Here is a 14,183-nt window from a genome sequence, read left to right on the forward strand (position 1 = left end):
TATTACTGTGGCATCATTGGCAGCACATAGCATGCACTGCATCCTGGCTCAGATTCAACCTGTGCTTGTTGCTTTTTCTTTATTTGTTGTGTCTTAGCAACGATCAGGGCTGCTTGCCGCCGTTTGAGAGAGCGGTGGTGACAAAAGAAGACTCAGTCACAGACAGGAGCAGATATTTTATAATATAAATGTGTGTGTGTGTGTGTGTGTGTGTGTGTGTGTGTGTGTGTGTGTGTGTGTTTGCAACTGTTAAATGACAACACTAAATCAAAGCTGCAGACAAAAGTAAGAAAATACAAACACTCAAAGTGGGGAGCTTTTTCTCTGAATAAAGACAATTTGTTCAGTTCCCTTCAGTTCATCTCTAGAGCGGTCGGACACGGCACGGGACCACTTTGCATTTGAATGACTCTGAGTGGAGGGATTCTGTATCCCTAATTGATGCTTCATAACTGGACGTGTTTGAGAAATAAAACCATATGCTGCGAGAGGGGGAGGAAGAGAAGCTGGTGGTGGAGGAGACAGCTGAAGAGGAGGGAAAGAAAGAGAGAGAAAAAGAGAGAGAGAGAGAGAGGCTTTGTTGGCAGAGGAGGACAGAGGAAAGATGAACAGAACAGAAGAGAAGAGAGGAAAGGAGAGGAGAGGAGGACAGAAGGGAGATGAGAGAAGAGGAGAGAAGAGAGGAGGAGAAGAGAGGAAAGGAGTGGACTCTGTTGCGAGCCCAGCCTGCCCTGCTGGCACATGCTCAGTGAGTCCTGCACTGCAGCAATCCCCCTCTGTCTCAGCACTGATGGATACAGTAAGCCGCGCACAAAGAAGCCTTCAATAAAGAGATGAGAAGCGCAAATACACACACACACACACACACACACACACACACACACACACACACAAGGACACGATAAAATAATCACATTCACACAGCAACATTCACTGTGAATGATTCACACACTCACACACACAACCACAACAACACATGTTGAAGAACACACATAACAACAGCATTCACAGAAAAACATGCACAGATATACTACATTAGTGCAGCATATGTATCTACCTATCTACCTATCTATCTATCTATCTATCTATCAATTTATCTATCTATCTATCTGAGCAGTTAACAGGTTTTGAACACACACACACAGCCTACAGTACACAATCTAGCGAGCAACTGCAAGCGCGCAATCCTAGAAAAACGCACTCCAACCCAAAGTAAATAAATCATCTATCACGTTGGGCATGGCACAGATTTGTTGCTGTCAGTTTTTTTCAACCTCTTATCTCTCAGTCAGAGAGTATATAAAGTCTGAACAGTCAGCCATCCCCACCAATGACTCACACGCAACAGCAACAGAGACACACACACACACACACACACACACACACACACACACACACACACACACACAGTGACAGAAGAGGAACAGCTCTCCGTACATCATAAACACACAGACTTCAGCAGTAATTAAACTCAGCCCTGCACTCTGGGCGTCTCTGCAAAACGCTGCCATTAGACCACTATCTAGCTACGGCGTTTAGTCTACACCCTGCTCGTGAGACAAAGACGAGACAGAGTAGGAATCTGAGAACAGAGCGAATGTAGACGATTTTGTGTGCGGGACAGAAACAGAACTCAGAGGCCCAATCTTTTCAAAAGCAGCAGGGTCATTCCACGTCAGTTCAACCAGGGCCCACGCACTTAGGTCTCAACAAATTCTGAAAAAATTACCAGGTGTACCTATGTTACCCAGGAGACACACTGTAAAATTACTCTTATGTAAGATCAATACTTTCCAAGATACAGCAAGTTTTACAGGGGGAGGGGGGGTGTCGATTTTGTTCGGCCTCTTTAGACATATTGATGTCAATGGTGCATTTTGCCCATGTTCAGGGTGGAAAGTGAAAAAGAAAGATTTGCATAATACAAGTCAAATTGGTGTTTTTGAAAAGAAAAGATCATGGAGAATAAAGAAAAAAATATTTAAAAAATCTTTGTATATTCCCACAAGGTGTTTGGGTGCTCTGAAAATGAGAACCAAAATGACTTTTTAGACTTGTAAAGTCTGCTGTTCAGACCCTGAAGGAATTTATTTTCTGTTCATTGTTTAATGTGAGAGTGTTTCTACTTATCTCAGTAAGGAAAATAAATCAAGAGCCTATGTTGAGTACAAATATGTCTTCTGAAGGCTTAAACAGAGCCCAGCCAAAAACTCCAATAAAATTTGTATCAACTTTGAGGGACAGCTATGACCATGCAGGATTATCCAGACCAAACGTGACATACTATTCCTATTTATGTACCAGCATGCATGCTTCTACATGGTTTAGTTCTTGCGCTGTGGGCTTGTGAACTTTGACAAAAAAAAGAGGCTGAACAAAATCGACACCCCCCCTTCCCCTGTAAAACTGGCTGTATCTTGGAAAGTATTGATCTTACATAAGAGTAATTTTACAGTGTGTCTCCAGGGTAACATAGGTACACCTGGTAATTTTTTCAGAATTTTTTGAGACCTAAGTGCGTGGGCCCTGGTTGAATTGACGTGGAATGACCCAGCAGTTTAAGGGCACAGCCTACACAAGCTATGGCTCCAAGCACGCAGCCCACAGCACGCTGCAGGTGGGGATTCTCAGGAGGCAGGGAGGTGGGTGGCATGGGGGAGCATTTGTTTCCTTCAAATCTCGCAGCACATTTTCGTTTTTTTCTCTTTCCATATTTTACTGCAGGAGTGGGACCCAGCTCGATGGGTTCAGTCTCACGGCGACCCATCAGGGCATGTGGGTAAAGGAGGCGCAAAGGAGTCGATAGGCAGGCAGGCCTCTCCAGGGAGCGGGAGCAGCAGGGGGGGAGGGGGTTGCCTGTCTGTGGCGGAGATAGCGGGGAGCCCCTGGGGGTGTGAAAGTGTGTGTTGCTCTGAGAAGAGGAGATGCACAGGAGACGAGGTGAGGACAGAATCAAAACAAGTGAGTGGGACTGACAGAGCTGTGTGTGTGTGTGTGTGTGTGTGTGTGTGTGTGTGTGTGTGTGTGTCTGTATACGCATGTGTGAAATACAGTTATTGGGTGAGAAGGCCTCTTCCAGAAAGGACTATTAACAATGACACTATGAAATCTCAGTTCAGTCAGTCAGCATTGAGAGGTCTCTAAGCGCACACTGCAGTAGTGAATACTGAAACGTTCTACAATCTCAATACCAAGCTCAAAACAAAAGTAAAAGTGTGTGTGTGTGCGTGACAGAAGTGGAAAAAGAGAAGAGAGAATGAGTGAGAAACGGGCAGGCCCATCTACAGAGGGTCCCTTGTCCTAATCACGCACTATAAAAAAAAAAGTAATTTGAGCTAACATGGCAATTTCCTCTTATCGGAAATAAAAGAGGAACTACTCCTTGCTTTCCCCCTTTGGTCTAGAAGACCAAGCACACACACACACAAACACACACACACACACACACACACACACAGGCACTCACACACACACCTTTGAAGGCAGAATAAAGATATGAGAGAGAGAGTGGGGAAAAAGATAAAGAGGGTGAGTGATAAAGAGAAAAAGAGAGAGAAAGAGAGAGGGTGAGAGAAAGAGAGAGTGAGTCTGTCTCTCTCTCTTCCCTTACTTTGCCCCTTAATCCAGCTGTCGCACATCTCCTGGGCATTGATCCCCACGCGTCAACCAACACGCCACGCCACGCCACGCCACGCCACACCGCACCCACCACGCCACACACCTTCTCAAACACTCACATGAAAGCAGCTTTTACAGGCTCAGATCGGCAGCAAAGAAAACAGCTTGTGCCACTGGCTACCAAGCAGATGAAGGCCCCAGCAGGGATTAGGTGCACAGGGGAGCAGGGGAATGCATGCACCTTACATACACTATGAAGGGCTGAGCCACAAGAGCAGTGAGAGAACTAGTGTGGCTATTCGTGTGTGTGTGCGTACGTGTGGTTTTGGGGGGGGGGGGGTTGGTTGAAAACAGGAAATGACACGGGGCAAGTCCTGCTCTCTCCTGTGCAGCGGCTCTCCAGCGCTGGAGTGCTCTGGCGTCAATTAGTCATCTTTAGGAAATCAGTAAAACATTAAGCCAACAGGCTGATGGGGGTTGTGGACATGCATGAGCACGAACACCCATACACTCTCTCTCTCTCTCTCTCTCACACACACACACACACACTAATGGTGACATGGAGAAAGGCAGGGGAGGCAGGCCCTCTCACTGTGCATAAGAGCACTGATGATAATGATTGCTGCTCTGTGACACCCCTGTAGGAGAGTTCCTGGATCAGCAGCAAGGGAATAAAAGGGCTTCATCTGTATGTGTGAGAGTGTGTCTGTCGGTCTCCACGGTGCCTACTGTGGAACTGAGGAATAACTAGTCTACTCTGCTCTCATGACAATGGCTATTTTTTTAACTCTTTAATTACAAAGACCATTTCAAATGCTAATTCCAATTTAAAACAACCAAACACACTTTTTAAAAAAAAAAAAAATGTTTTGTTTGTTTTGTTAATCTGTCCCAGCAGCCACTCTAACAAATGAGTGAAAACTGCTAGACCAAACAATCAATGTGATTTAATAGAGCACAATCCGATATACGCCTGAGAGGGCGGATGAAGGTTACGGACAGCTGTCTGGGATGAGAATGAGAGCATCACAACTAAACGGAAAAGTAAGCCACTGCGACAGCACTATTTCCTCCACAAAGCCTCACTGCCCAGAGAGACAGGGACCTGACAGCATCATCTCTGTGCGGCACAGATAACATCCATTTTAATTAGAGTGTTTCAGAGCTGAACTGTTTGGGAAAACTAGCGAATGTCAACTCGATACCCGGCGCTGCGAGTCCCTGAGACGGATGGTAGGTAGCAAGTGCTAAATCCCCCTCACCTTTATTTCTACCTTCCAAAATCAACAGGGATCTGCATCTGGTCTAATTACTGCTGTCTCTGAATGCCATGGTGTCTCTGAGTGCCATGGTGTCTCTGAGTGCCATGGACGTGTGCCGTGGTGTGTGCTGGCTGTGCTGGCTCTGAGTGCCGTGGTGTGTGCTGGCTGTGCTGGCTCTGAGTGCAGTGGTGTGTGCTGGCTGTGCTGGCTCTGAGTGCCGTGGTGTGTGCTGGCTGTCTGGCGATCTGGCTGTGCTGGTGCTGACGGGGAGAGGAGGCCTGGGGGGAGAGATGTGGATGCAGCGGGGGTGATATTCCCACTCAATGACCTCAGAGTGAGGAGCACAGAGAGAAACACACACACACACACACACACACACTCGACTGCTCACCGCGCAGACAGAACACACACACACACATACAGGCACACAGGGCTTTTTTTGTCATTAGAGCACTTTCACTTTGTGTGTGTGTGTGGGGGTGAGTGAGAGCAAGAGAGAGCGAGAGAAAGAGAGCTAGGAGAGCATTTTCAGCAGCTGACGGCAGGAAAAGGTTCATCTTGAGATAGTGCTGATGAATGTCTCTCTCTCTTTGTGTGTGTGTGTGTGTGTGTGTGGGGGCTACATGGTGAAAGATCGCAAAGGAGAAGTTAAAGAGCGGCCAGCAACACTGAAGACAAAGCGGTTTCACTTGATGAGACAAGACATTACACCATTTCAGCAGTCAAATGAAATCAAGTCAAGTCAAGTCAAAGTCAAGCCAATAACCCCGGGATTGTGTGTTGTGCTGGAGCTTAAGCAGGGCTCGAAATTAACGATGTCCCGACGTCCCGGGGACCATAAAAAATGCTTCCGGGACACAATAGAATGATGTCTGGGACAACTCTGGGACAGTAGAAAAAATGGCAAAGCAAATTTCAAAATAGGTACTTTTTTCCTAAACTGTTCACATGATAATCTAAACGTATCTTTCTCGTCTTTATAAAATTATACAAAATTTGATCTGGCGTGACGGGCAGCTGGCAAAAGCAGCGTTAGCCAGCTGATCTGTAAAGACGCGGTTTTGTACACGCAGCCTTACAACACTGTTTAGGCTACTGCTCTTCAAATCACTGTTGGCTACAATGTTATTTTTGGTACAAATATAGTAAGATACCCAAATGGGCTGGGTGCTTGCGTTTCCTTAGGAATCCGCCGTATTGGTTAAATTAATATTAAATGACTCATAGGCCGACACAAAAATAGGGCACGGGCGGTAGGCCTAATGGGTCACTTTCCGATATAGAGGTTAACTTACCTAACTAGCAGGCAGGTAAATGGCATTTGTTTTCATGACATTGTGAACACTTTTACTGATAGTGCAGGCCTAAGGTTACACTGGTGTTCTAAAAAAACGAGGTGACAGCCCTCTGACTACGTGTTTTCTGTCAGTGACAGACGTCACCAATATCATGCTGAGCTAAATAGCCTAGGCCTACCGCAACTGCGATTTGACAAAAAGATAGTGTTGCAAGGTAGCCTATAACAATGAAAACAGTTATTTAAGTTAGCATTTGACATTTCGCTGTGGCAGTTCTAAGGCTAGGGGTGTCTAAACTACGGCCCGCAACGCACTTTAATCCGGCCCGCCGAGCATTTAGTAGTTTATCATAGATCTGGCCCGCCACTAGACCAGGCCGCTCGCTATTTTTTCCAGCAATAGACGACGTTGTGGTTAACTTTAGGCTACTGCAAACTGCTTTACACTCTTCTTAGAGAACGTTTACAATGTCAAAACAGCTTGTTACATCGAGATACATAGTTGCAGCAGATCTAACTACGCTTTGCTACTTAATTTAATTGGGAACGCATTTGAGTGTGCACAAGAGGGCGAGAGCGTGGCAGGAGAGTAGCCTATCTGACAGCTTTGTGGTAATTTCCCACGCTACGTATTGTTTTCACTGAGATCTGTGGCCATGACCTCACACCAAACTGACATTGAAATTAAAGACACGTGAAAATAGATTATTGACGGAATGTTTTACAACCCTGTCCGTCAAAACGATGGACAATGAATGTCTAGTGCAACCTCAAAAAAGAGCCAAAAGCGCAATCTCTGAAAATAAGTGTTGCGTGAAACAGCAGATGATTAATGTTAATAAAAATGGTCTTTAATAAATTGTTCAGAACTGACATGGTGGACCAGAACGAGCTAATTAAGTGATGCAAGTTACTGATCATTATGCTGTTTATTATGTAGAATGGGAAAAAACAAGAACTTGAATTTGGGACACTGGTGTTTAAGTCCGGGACAGTGCCAAGTAGAATTCGGGACAGCTGCGGGACCCTGAGAAAAAAAGTTAATTTCGAGCCCTGAGCTTAAGGTTTTTTTTTTTTTTTTTTTCAGAAATTATTTTTTATTTTATTTACTTTTATAAATATTAACCTTCAATGATCATTTTCAATTCTAGCATGGTCCTTTCTGCTGTTTCTCTAACAATGCATCTTCTACATGCGGTGCATTTGCATTTACTTAGTCATTTAGCTGACGATCCACTTTTCTGTAAGTCCAAAGCCACTTACAAACAAAGGAACAATCAAGATATCGTGCAACTAGGACATGCAGCAATAAGGACTACTCGCATAGAGTAGAATGACAGGTGGCGCAAAGTCAAGTCAAGGGAAGAAGAGGGATGGTCAGTTGCTCAGTGCTAGATTAAGCATGTCCAGTTGTTAGCAGTGCTAGGAGAGGTGCAACCCTCCTTTACTTTCTCCACAGTATATCATGTTCTAAATCTGAGGCCCAGTTCACAGTATCTTATGTTCTAAAGCTGAGGCCTAGCTGACAGTATCTCATGTTCTAGAGCTGAGGTCCAGTTCACAGTATCTCATGTTCTAAAGCTGAGGTCCAGTTCACAGTATCTCATGTTCTAAAGCTGAGGCCCAGATCACATGCTACTGGCAAACCTGTACCTGCAGTGCACTGACCTGGGAGTCGGAGATGGAGATACACTTGGACTCGATGGTGGGCCTGCGGGCCACTCGGGGGGATGTGTGCGGGTGCCCTCCTCCTCCTGCTGACTGGCAGATGCCCCGCTCCTGTAGCGACATCTTCCTGCCCGAGAGCTGCGGCCGCTGGGCGACGTGCGTTTTCTTCGCAGCGGCGCCGTTCCTCACGCCGTTGGAGGCATCGGCCGTCCCGGAGGTGGCCGCGGCGTCTGCCATGGAGAGGGCGGCCACCCTGTCGCCAATCTTGGCAGCGTCACTGCTCATCGACATGGCGATTCACACGGCGGGGGAAGCACAAAGGCGGCGAGTGGATGGTGACCTCTCACATTAACACCCTGCAAGATCCTATAAATATATAACAAAACAACAGACATCAGCATGAAGGATAGCATTGGGTAAAGCAGGATAGCATACTTAATTGAACTCTGAAATTCCTATCTTCATAATTGAGTGATAAGCAACTCAACAGCCTACAAATCACGCACCCCCACCCCCAAGTTCCAGTTCGCCGTCAGAAATAGTTAGCCTAATATTAATGTGACTTTATCCAATGTGACTCCATGTTATTTATCTATTTCCACAGCGCTGGAGCCGAGCGTGTGTGGTGCTGGAGGCAGCGCTGGAGCCGAGCGTGTGTGGTGCTGGAGGCAGCGTGTGTCCTGAGTGCAGGGCAGGGGATGGGGAGACACAGCTGAGGGGCTCTGCTTGAGACACGTCTCTCCCTCTCTCCTGTTGTCTGCTTGGAAAGCTCCCGCCGCGCTAGACAGAGATGAAGCCACATGACTCTCTCATCGTGTGTGTGTGTGTGTGTGAGAGAGTGAGTGAGAGAGTTTGAGAGAGAGAGAGGGAAAGAGAAAGAGAGAGAGAGAGAAAGAGAGAGAGAGAGACAAAGTGAGAGATCTCCCCTGAAGAAACTCAATTTAGAAATGGCAGAAATAACTAGACTGCTTTTCCGGCGGGAACTGCGAAAGTGTGCTTGCCCTGGTCCGGTCAGCAACGTGAGCAGACAGTGGCATACACTATGCTGAACCTGGCTTGATCCAAGCATTCTAACAGTGCCTTTCAGTGTTGGAGCAGTGGCAATATCTCAAAAGCTCTAGGAGAGGGCTATTCAACTATTGGCCTGCGGGGTGAATGCGGTTCGTTGGATTTTACCTGTGGCCTGCCTTCGAATTTAGCTTCTATGACTAAGATCAAATCAATAAAATAAAACGAAAGCAGTGATTGGCTGCAAAAATAAATAATGTCACGCGTCTTGCGCCTCTCAAACTGGGCTATCAGGTAACCTACAGAAGAATTGAAATTATGAAATATGACCAAGGCATTAAAATGCTGCTTGTTTGTCAGGATACTTTTTCACTGATTTATTTAAAAAATATATGAGCTGTGAATGTTATATATTCCATCCCCTAATTATGCTTTACTGGTTTATTTGACAAATAATCTATATGGATTTGCTCTAAAAAGACCTTATGTCTGTTTGGGATTGTTTTGAAAGCCTGTGATTGTTTTGAGAGCCTATGTATCTCAGATGTATATCAGAATAAAGGAATAAAGGAATACTTCATATTACTCTAAACCACCTTTTGTAAATCAACTGTAAGCATATACTACTATCTACATTGCACTATATTTCTTGACCTGTGTCTATTTCATCCATTTCTATACTTTGCATCACATAACATACATGCATGCTGACACCAGACATAATTTCACTGCATTTCTTACTTCCAGTAACTATATGCATGTGACAATAAACTTCCTTGTATCCCTGCATCACAGCTAAGATCTTTGGTTGCTATGAAGGCCAGTCGTTCTAAATGGATGGTTGCTATGGCCAAAGTTCAGTTCTATCTCTGCCATTTTGAAACATCTCTATTTTACTTAGACTACTTCCATACAGTGGGTCCCATTAAGAAGTGGCCACTTCATTCGCACTTACCGTGATTCACGCAGCAACATTATTAAATTAATCTGTCACCATATGCCTATGCCTACGTTTGCAAGAGGAGAACATTTTAATTTGATTCACAATGAAACGTTACATTTAATGTACACGTTGACAATAGGTTAGTTTTGGTTGTTGTTGGTGGTGTTACTGCATCTCTTAGTTATGCAATGCAAAATTGTTCCCTCGCTATGGAAGCATATGAATAGCTTTATTCAAATGAGAATGCAATCTGCAATCTGCAATTCAAAAACACATTACATTATGCAATTGACAATTCATTATGCAATTTAATATTGCAATTTGCAATAATATCCAACAAATTGTATTTTAATCTGCAAAGTGACAATGAAATCCTAAAATCAATTCCAATAATTTTGGTTAAAAAATAGAATAAACATGGATTGAATTGCATTCCATTTTGCCATGGTACTTCAGTCTCAAAATTCAAATGGCAATTCATTTTGCATTTCAATTTTCAATATTCAGTTTCATCATTTAACTGTCAATTCGTTTTGAGGCATTTTATTCAAATGGAAAAGAAATAGCGCCCCCCGTGATTGCATTGCACTTGCACTTTGGTCACGCTCTTTGTGTTGCAAAGTTCAAAAGCTCCGCTTTAACAATCTTTGATTCAATCTGCCAAACGCATTGCAATCTGTCAAATCACTCGTCAAGGCGGGAACTAGGCTACGTCACTTCCGTGTTTACGTCTTACCCAGTTAAGGGCGCTATTTCTTTTCCATTTGAATAAAATGCCTCAAAACGATGGCAAAACGTTTTGCCCAAAATAATCCAAAATCTTTTCAGGCTGGCACTGACAGTTTTGCCAAATATGTTTTTAAAATGCAATCCTACATTGCACTTTAAAGATGAACTAAACTGAAAGAATCAATGTTGATAATGTGTTGATTATGACAATTAAAAATAAATGACACAAAAAAAAAATAATAAAAACAATTAATACGTAGTCTTTTTTAAGCAACACAAAAATGGCATTTGTTAATATTAGAACGCTGCCAGTTTTGATGACGTCACTGGCATGGTAGGACAACAGCTGCAGCATATTTTATATACACAAACATTTGTAATTTTAATAGCATGGGTTACACATTTGAGCCTATGAGGGACAGGCCTGACTACCTCCAACTACAGTGTCTGACTACCACTAAATGGGGGACGATACATAGTATAGCCTACATCAGGTCCCTTTCCACAGGTGTATTAATCAAGCACCATGCAGTCTGCATTGATAATCAAGGTGCTTGATACACCTGTGGAAAGGGACCTGATGAAACCCATGAATTAAGTTACATATACAACTAGCCACACAAGAAATTAATGCTACTAAATCTCTGCTTAACATGCTAAATCTCCGCTTAGCATTCTAATAACAAAAGGGGCACATTTATGTTGACCACTACAACATGACTCATTATGTCTGTAACTCTAAAAAACACTTACTTTCATAAAGGACGCACGCCATCCAGCACATACACATGGAAACCAATATTTTGGGCACTTGTTTGGCCACAACTCATCCCTCTGAAACTGAACTAGGCGTTCTCTGGCTGCAGTTGCTAGGCAACATCAAATAAACAAATGAGAGTGTTTCAGTGTGTAGTTCTACGTGATTACGAATGGATGTGTGTGGTTTGCAATTAGAATAAACAAGAAATAACATTTCCAATAATTTCCCATTATAAATTACATAATATTTGCACCTTCCTTACTTGTGAAGCTCACATAATTCTAATGAGCTCACTCTATGTAGATGTGAAATGTAATACAAGGTTGCCACCTAGCGTTCAGATGTAATTAACATTAACGTGACATTTCCTGCTTGTTCTGTCGTGAACTCCATGCTTTGAGGAAAACAATCTTTTTATCATAGTTCCCTCTTCAATGAGCTATTACCAGCTCGTTTTTGTAACAGAGATAGCTGTTTATTGTCCCTAGGTTTACAGAAACACCTATTCATATTAATACGTATGGAGCGACCACTGCCGACCACTGTTTATTAGGCTACATGGCCCAGAATGCCTTGCATGTCTTTACAACAAAACAACACAGTAAAACCTAAATGCCCGTAAACATATAAATTTGCATACTTGTAACATTTTTAATAATACTCTCCCATCATGATATTTAACAATAATGAAAAATTTAATTTGAATACCGTCAAAATAAAGTGTAAAAATAAAAAAAATAAAAAATAACTGTACTACGTCAGCAATAAATAGCTAATGTTCTCCTTGCCATTTCAGTTTGTAAGTCCATACTATCCCATGGCTGAGCAAGGATTTCATGATTGGGCAAGGCTGCCCAGAGACATTGTGGCTGGCCAGAGACATTATGTATACTTGGAAGGCATTGTGATAGAAGTACAACTGCAAATGTGAAAGGTGATAGTTACCAAATACGGGTGGGTGGTTTGCCAAATGCTGGGAACTTTTGGAATGTTTTCTCTTTTTTTTAGCTTATGCACCCTCACATTGGAGTCCCGAGTTCAAATACAAAATTTGGTATCGATATGTGACAGTGTTCCTGAGATATGGATGACTTCCTGTTTCGGAGCTTCGCCACCGATTTCGTTTGGCTGTGACGGGCAAACGCTTTCGAAAATCAAAGGCTTGGTCCAAGGATAATGTACGTTCGGACCAAATTTGTGACCTGTGAAAATTTAGTTTCGCTTTCTGTTCAATCCTATATGGCGGACGAATGACACGCCCACCTGACGTCATCTTCGCGAGCAACTTACACCGGTACTGTCCGGACGTTTTAAAGTTGGAATGGTGTCTCTGTCTCAAAGGGCCTAATAAAACTTAAGAAGAACAATAAGTGTGCTGCTTTGCAAGCACACTTAATTAATCTCCATTCCTGAGGCTGTATGTTCCAATAAACACGCACACACACACACACACACACACAGTTTCATCTGACAAGACCAGAGCCAATCGATGAACTCATCCCACAGCCAGTTACATTTCACTGGAACAGCATGTCTTAAAAAACACAACACCAACAGTTGTCTGCCGTTGTCTGCCTGAACCAGCCTGAACCTTCTCTGAATCCCCTCAGGACGCAAAACACACGCAGCACTGACAGCACCTCGCTAGTCAGCCCAATGCCCAACGAACTTTACACTCCAGAGTGGAGATAACAGAGTGTTACTGTCTCACCAGGTTTATGACAACGTGATGTGACGCCTGAGTCATCTGCTGTGCATCCTCCAGGAACGTTACTCAGACCAGACGGTCAGGACCGATGCATTTGTTATGGTGCTGTTCCACTGATCCAACAGTGTTTCTAACCCTGCCCTACCAATGCTAAATTGCCAACATGACACACTTTTTCACTCTTTATCTTCCTATTCCTTGCCCCTCAGGCAACGGCGGAAAGTTAACCCAGTGAAAGTGGGAACTTTCCTCATAGAGGAGCCCTATGACTTCATTCACCAAACAAAGTCAAAAGGCTCTTCTATCATGTTTACCAGTTGCTATGGATGAACTGACCTGGGTTTGTCACTACACCAAGTACTCATCTAGCACCCAGAGCAGAGTGTGATGTGTTTTTGGAGTGCATACAAAATTTGACAAAAAGCTATTGGATTAGATTTCATTTATTTCACCTTTAATTCAGAAATGTCAAAATAACTTTTATTTGGAGAGGGGCATCTGGTAGGAGTGAGATAACTGAAACTGAAAAACCCATTATTCCCTGATTTCCCATGATTCCCGGTGCAATGGCGGCCATGGCTGGTGGCGGCCCCGGTGCTGTGTGAGATCAGGAGATGGAGTACAGGGTCAGAAGGTGGCACGCTGCGCTAGGGTCCACGTCTGCCAGCCCGGCCTGTCTCCGTGAAATTTCATTTCAAAAGCGGTTCATTTGATGTGAGCACACACACACACACACACACACACACACACACACACACACACACACACACACACACCTAGGCTAATCTCTTGTGTTCCCTGGCACCCAGTCAGCGTCCCTATCTCAATACTCTTTCACACACACACACAGACCTCCCACATGCAGCAGCACACCTAATCTCTTTCACTGACTCTCTCACAAACACATCCAAATGCACATGCACACCCATGTGCACACTTTTCACTAGAGTTGGAGCTCAGTATCAACTACTACAGTCTGCGCCCTCACAATGCATCTCTCCGGTGTTCTCTCCAATGCTGAATTAGTGTCTCTCTCTCCGTCTGGTCTTCATACACACACAAACAACACAAACACAAACACAGAAAATCACATATAAACACATGCAACACACACACACACACACACACACACAGATAAAGATTCAGCCAAATAAAAAGCCTGCAGTAATGGCTCAGATCATCCTCACAAA

General features: G+C 43.8%; 1 protein-coding gene across 3 annotated transcripts in view; it reads right to left on the bottom strand.

Moving 5' to 3' along the window:
• camkk1a (calcium/calmodulin-dependent protein kinase kinase 1, alpha a) overlaps window positions 1-14,183 on the bottom strand; it is a 61,320-nt gene that overhangs the window by 30,884 nt on the left and 16,253 nt on the right. For all 3 annotated transcript variants that reach the window (XM_042093847.1, XM_042093845.1, XM_042093846.1), the window contains one exon: window positions 7,846-8,211. In XM_042093847.1, coding sequence (XP_041949781.1) covers window positions 7,846-8,136 — 291 coding nt within the window. In that variant the 5' untranslated portion in view covers window positions 8,137-8,211. The remainder of the gene's footprint in view (window positions 1-7,845; window positions 8,212-14,183) is intronic.

Source organism: Alosa sapidissima, chromosome 5, assembly GCF_018492685.1.
Source record: "Alosa sapidissima isolate fAloSap1 chromosome 5, fAloSap1.pri, whole genome shotgun sequence".
NCBI lineage: Eukaryota > Metazoa > Chordata > Actinopteri > Clupeiformes > Clupeidae > Alosa > Alosa sapidissima.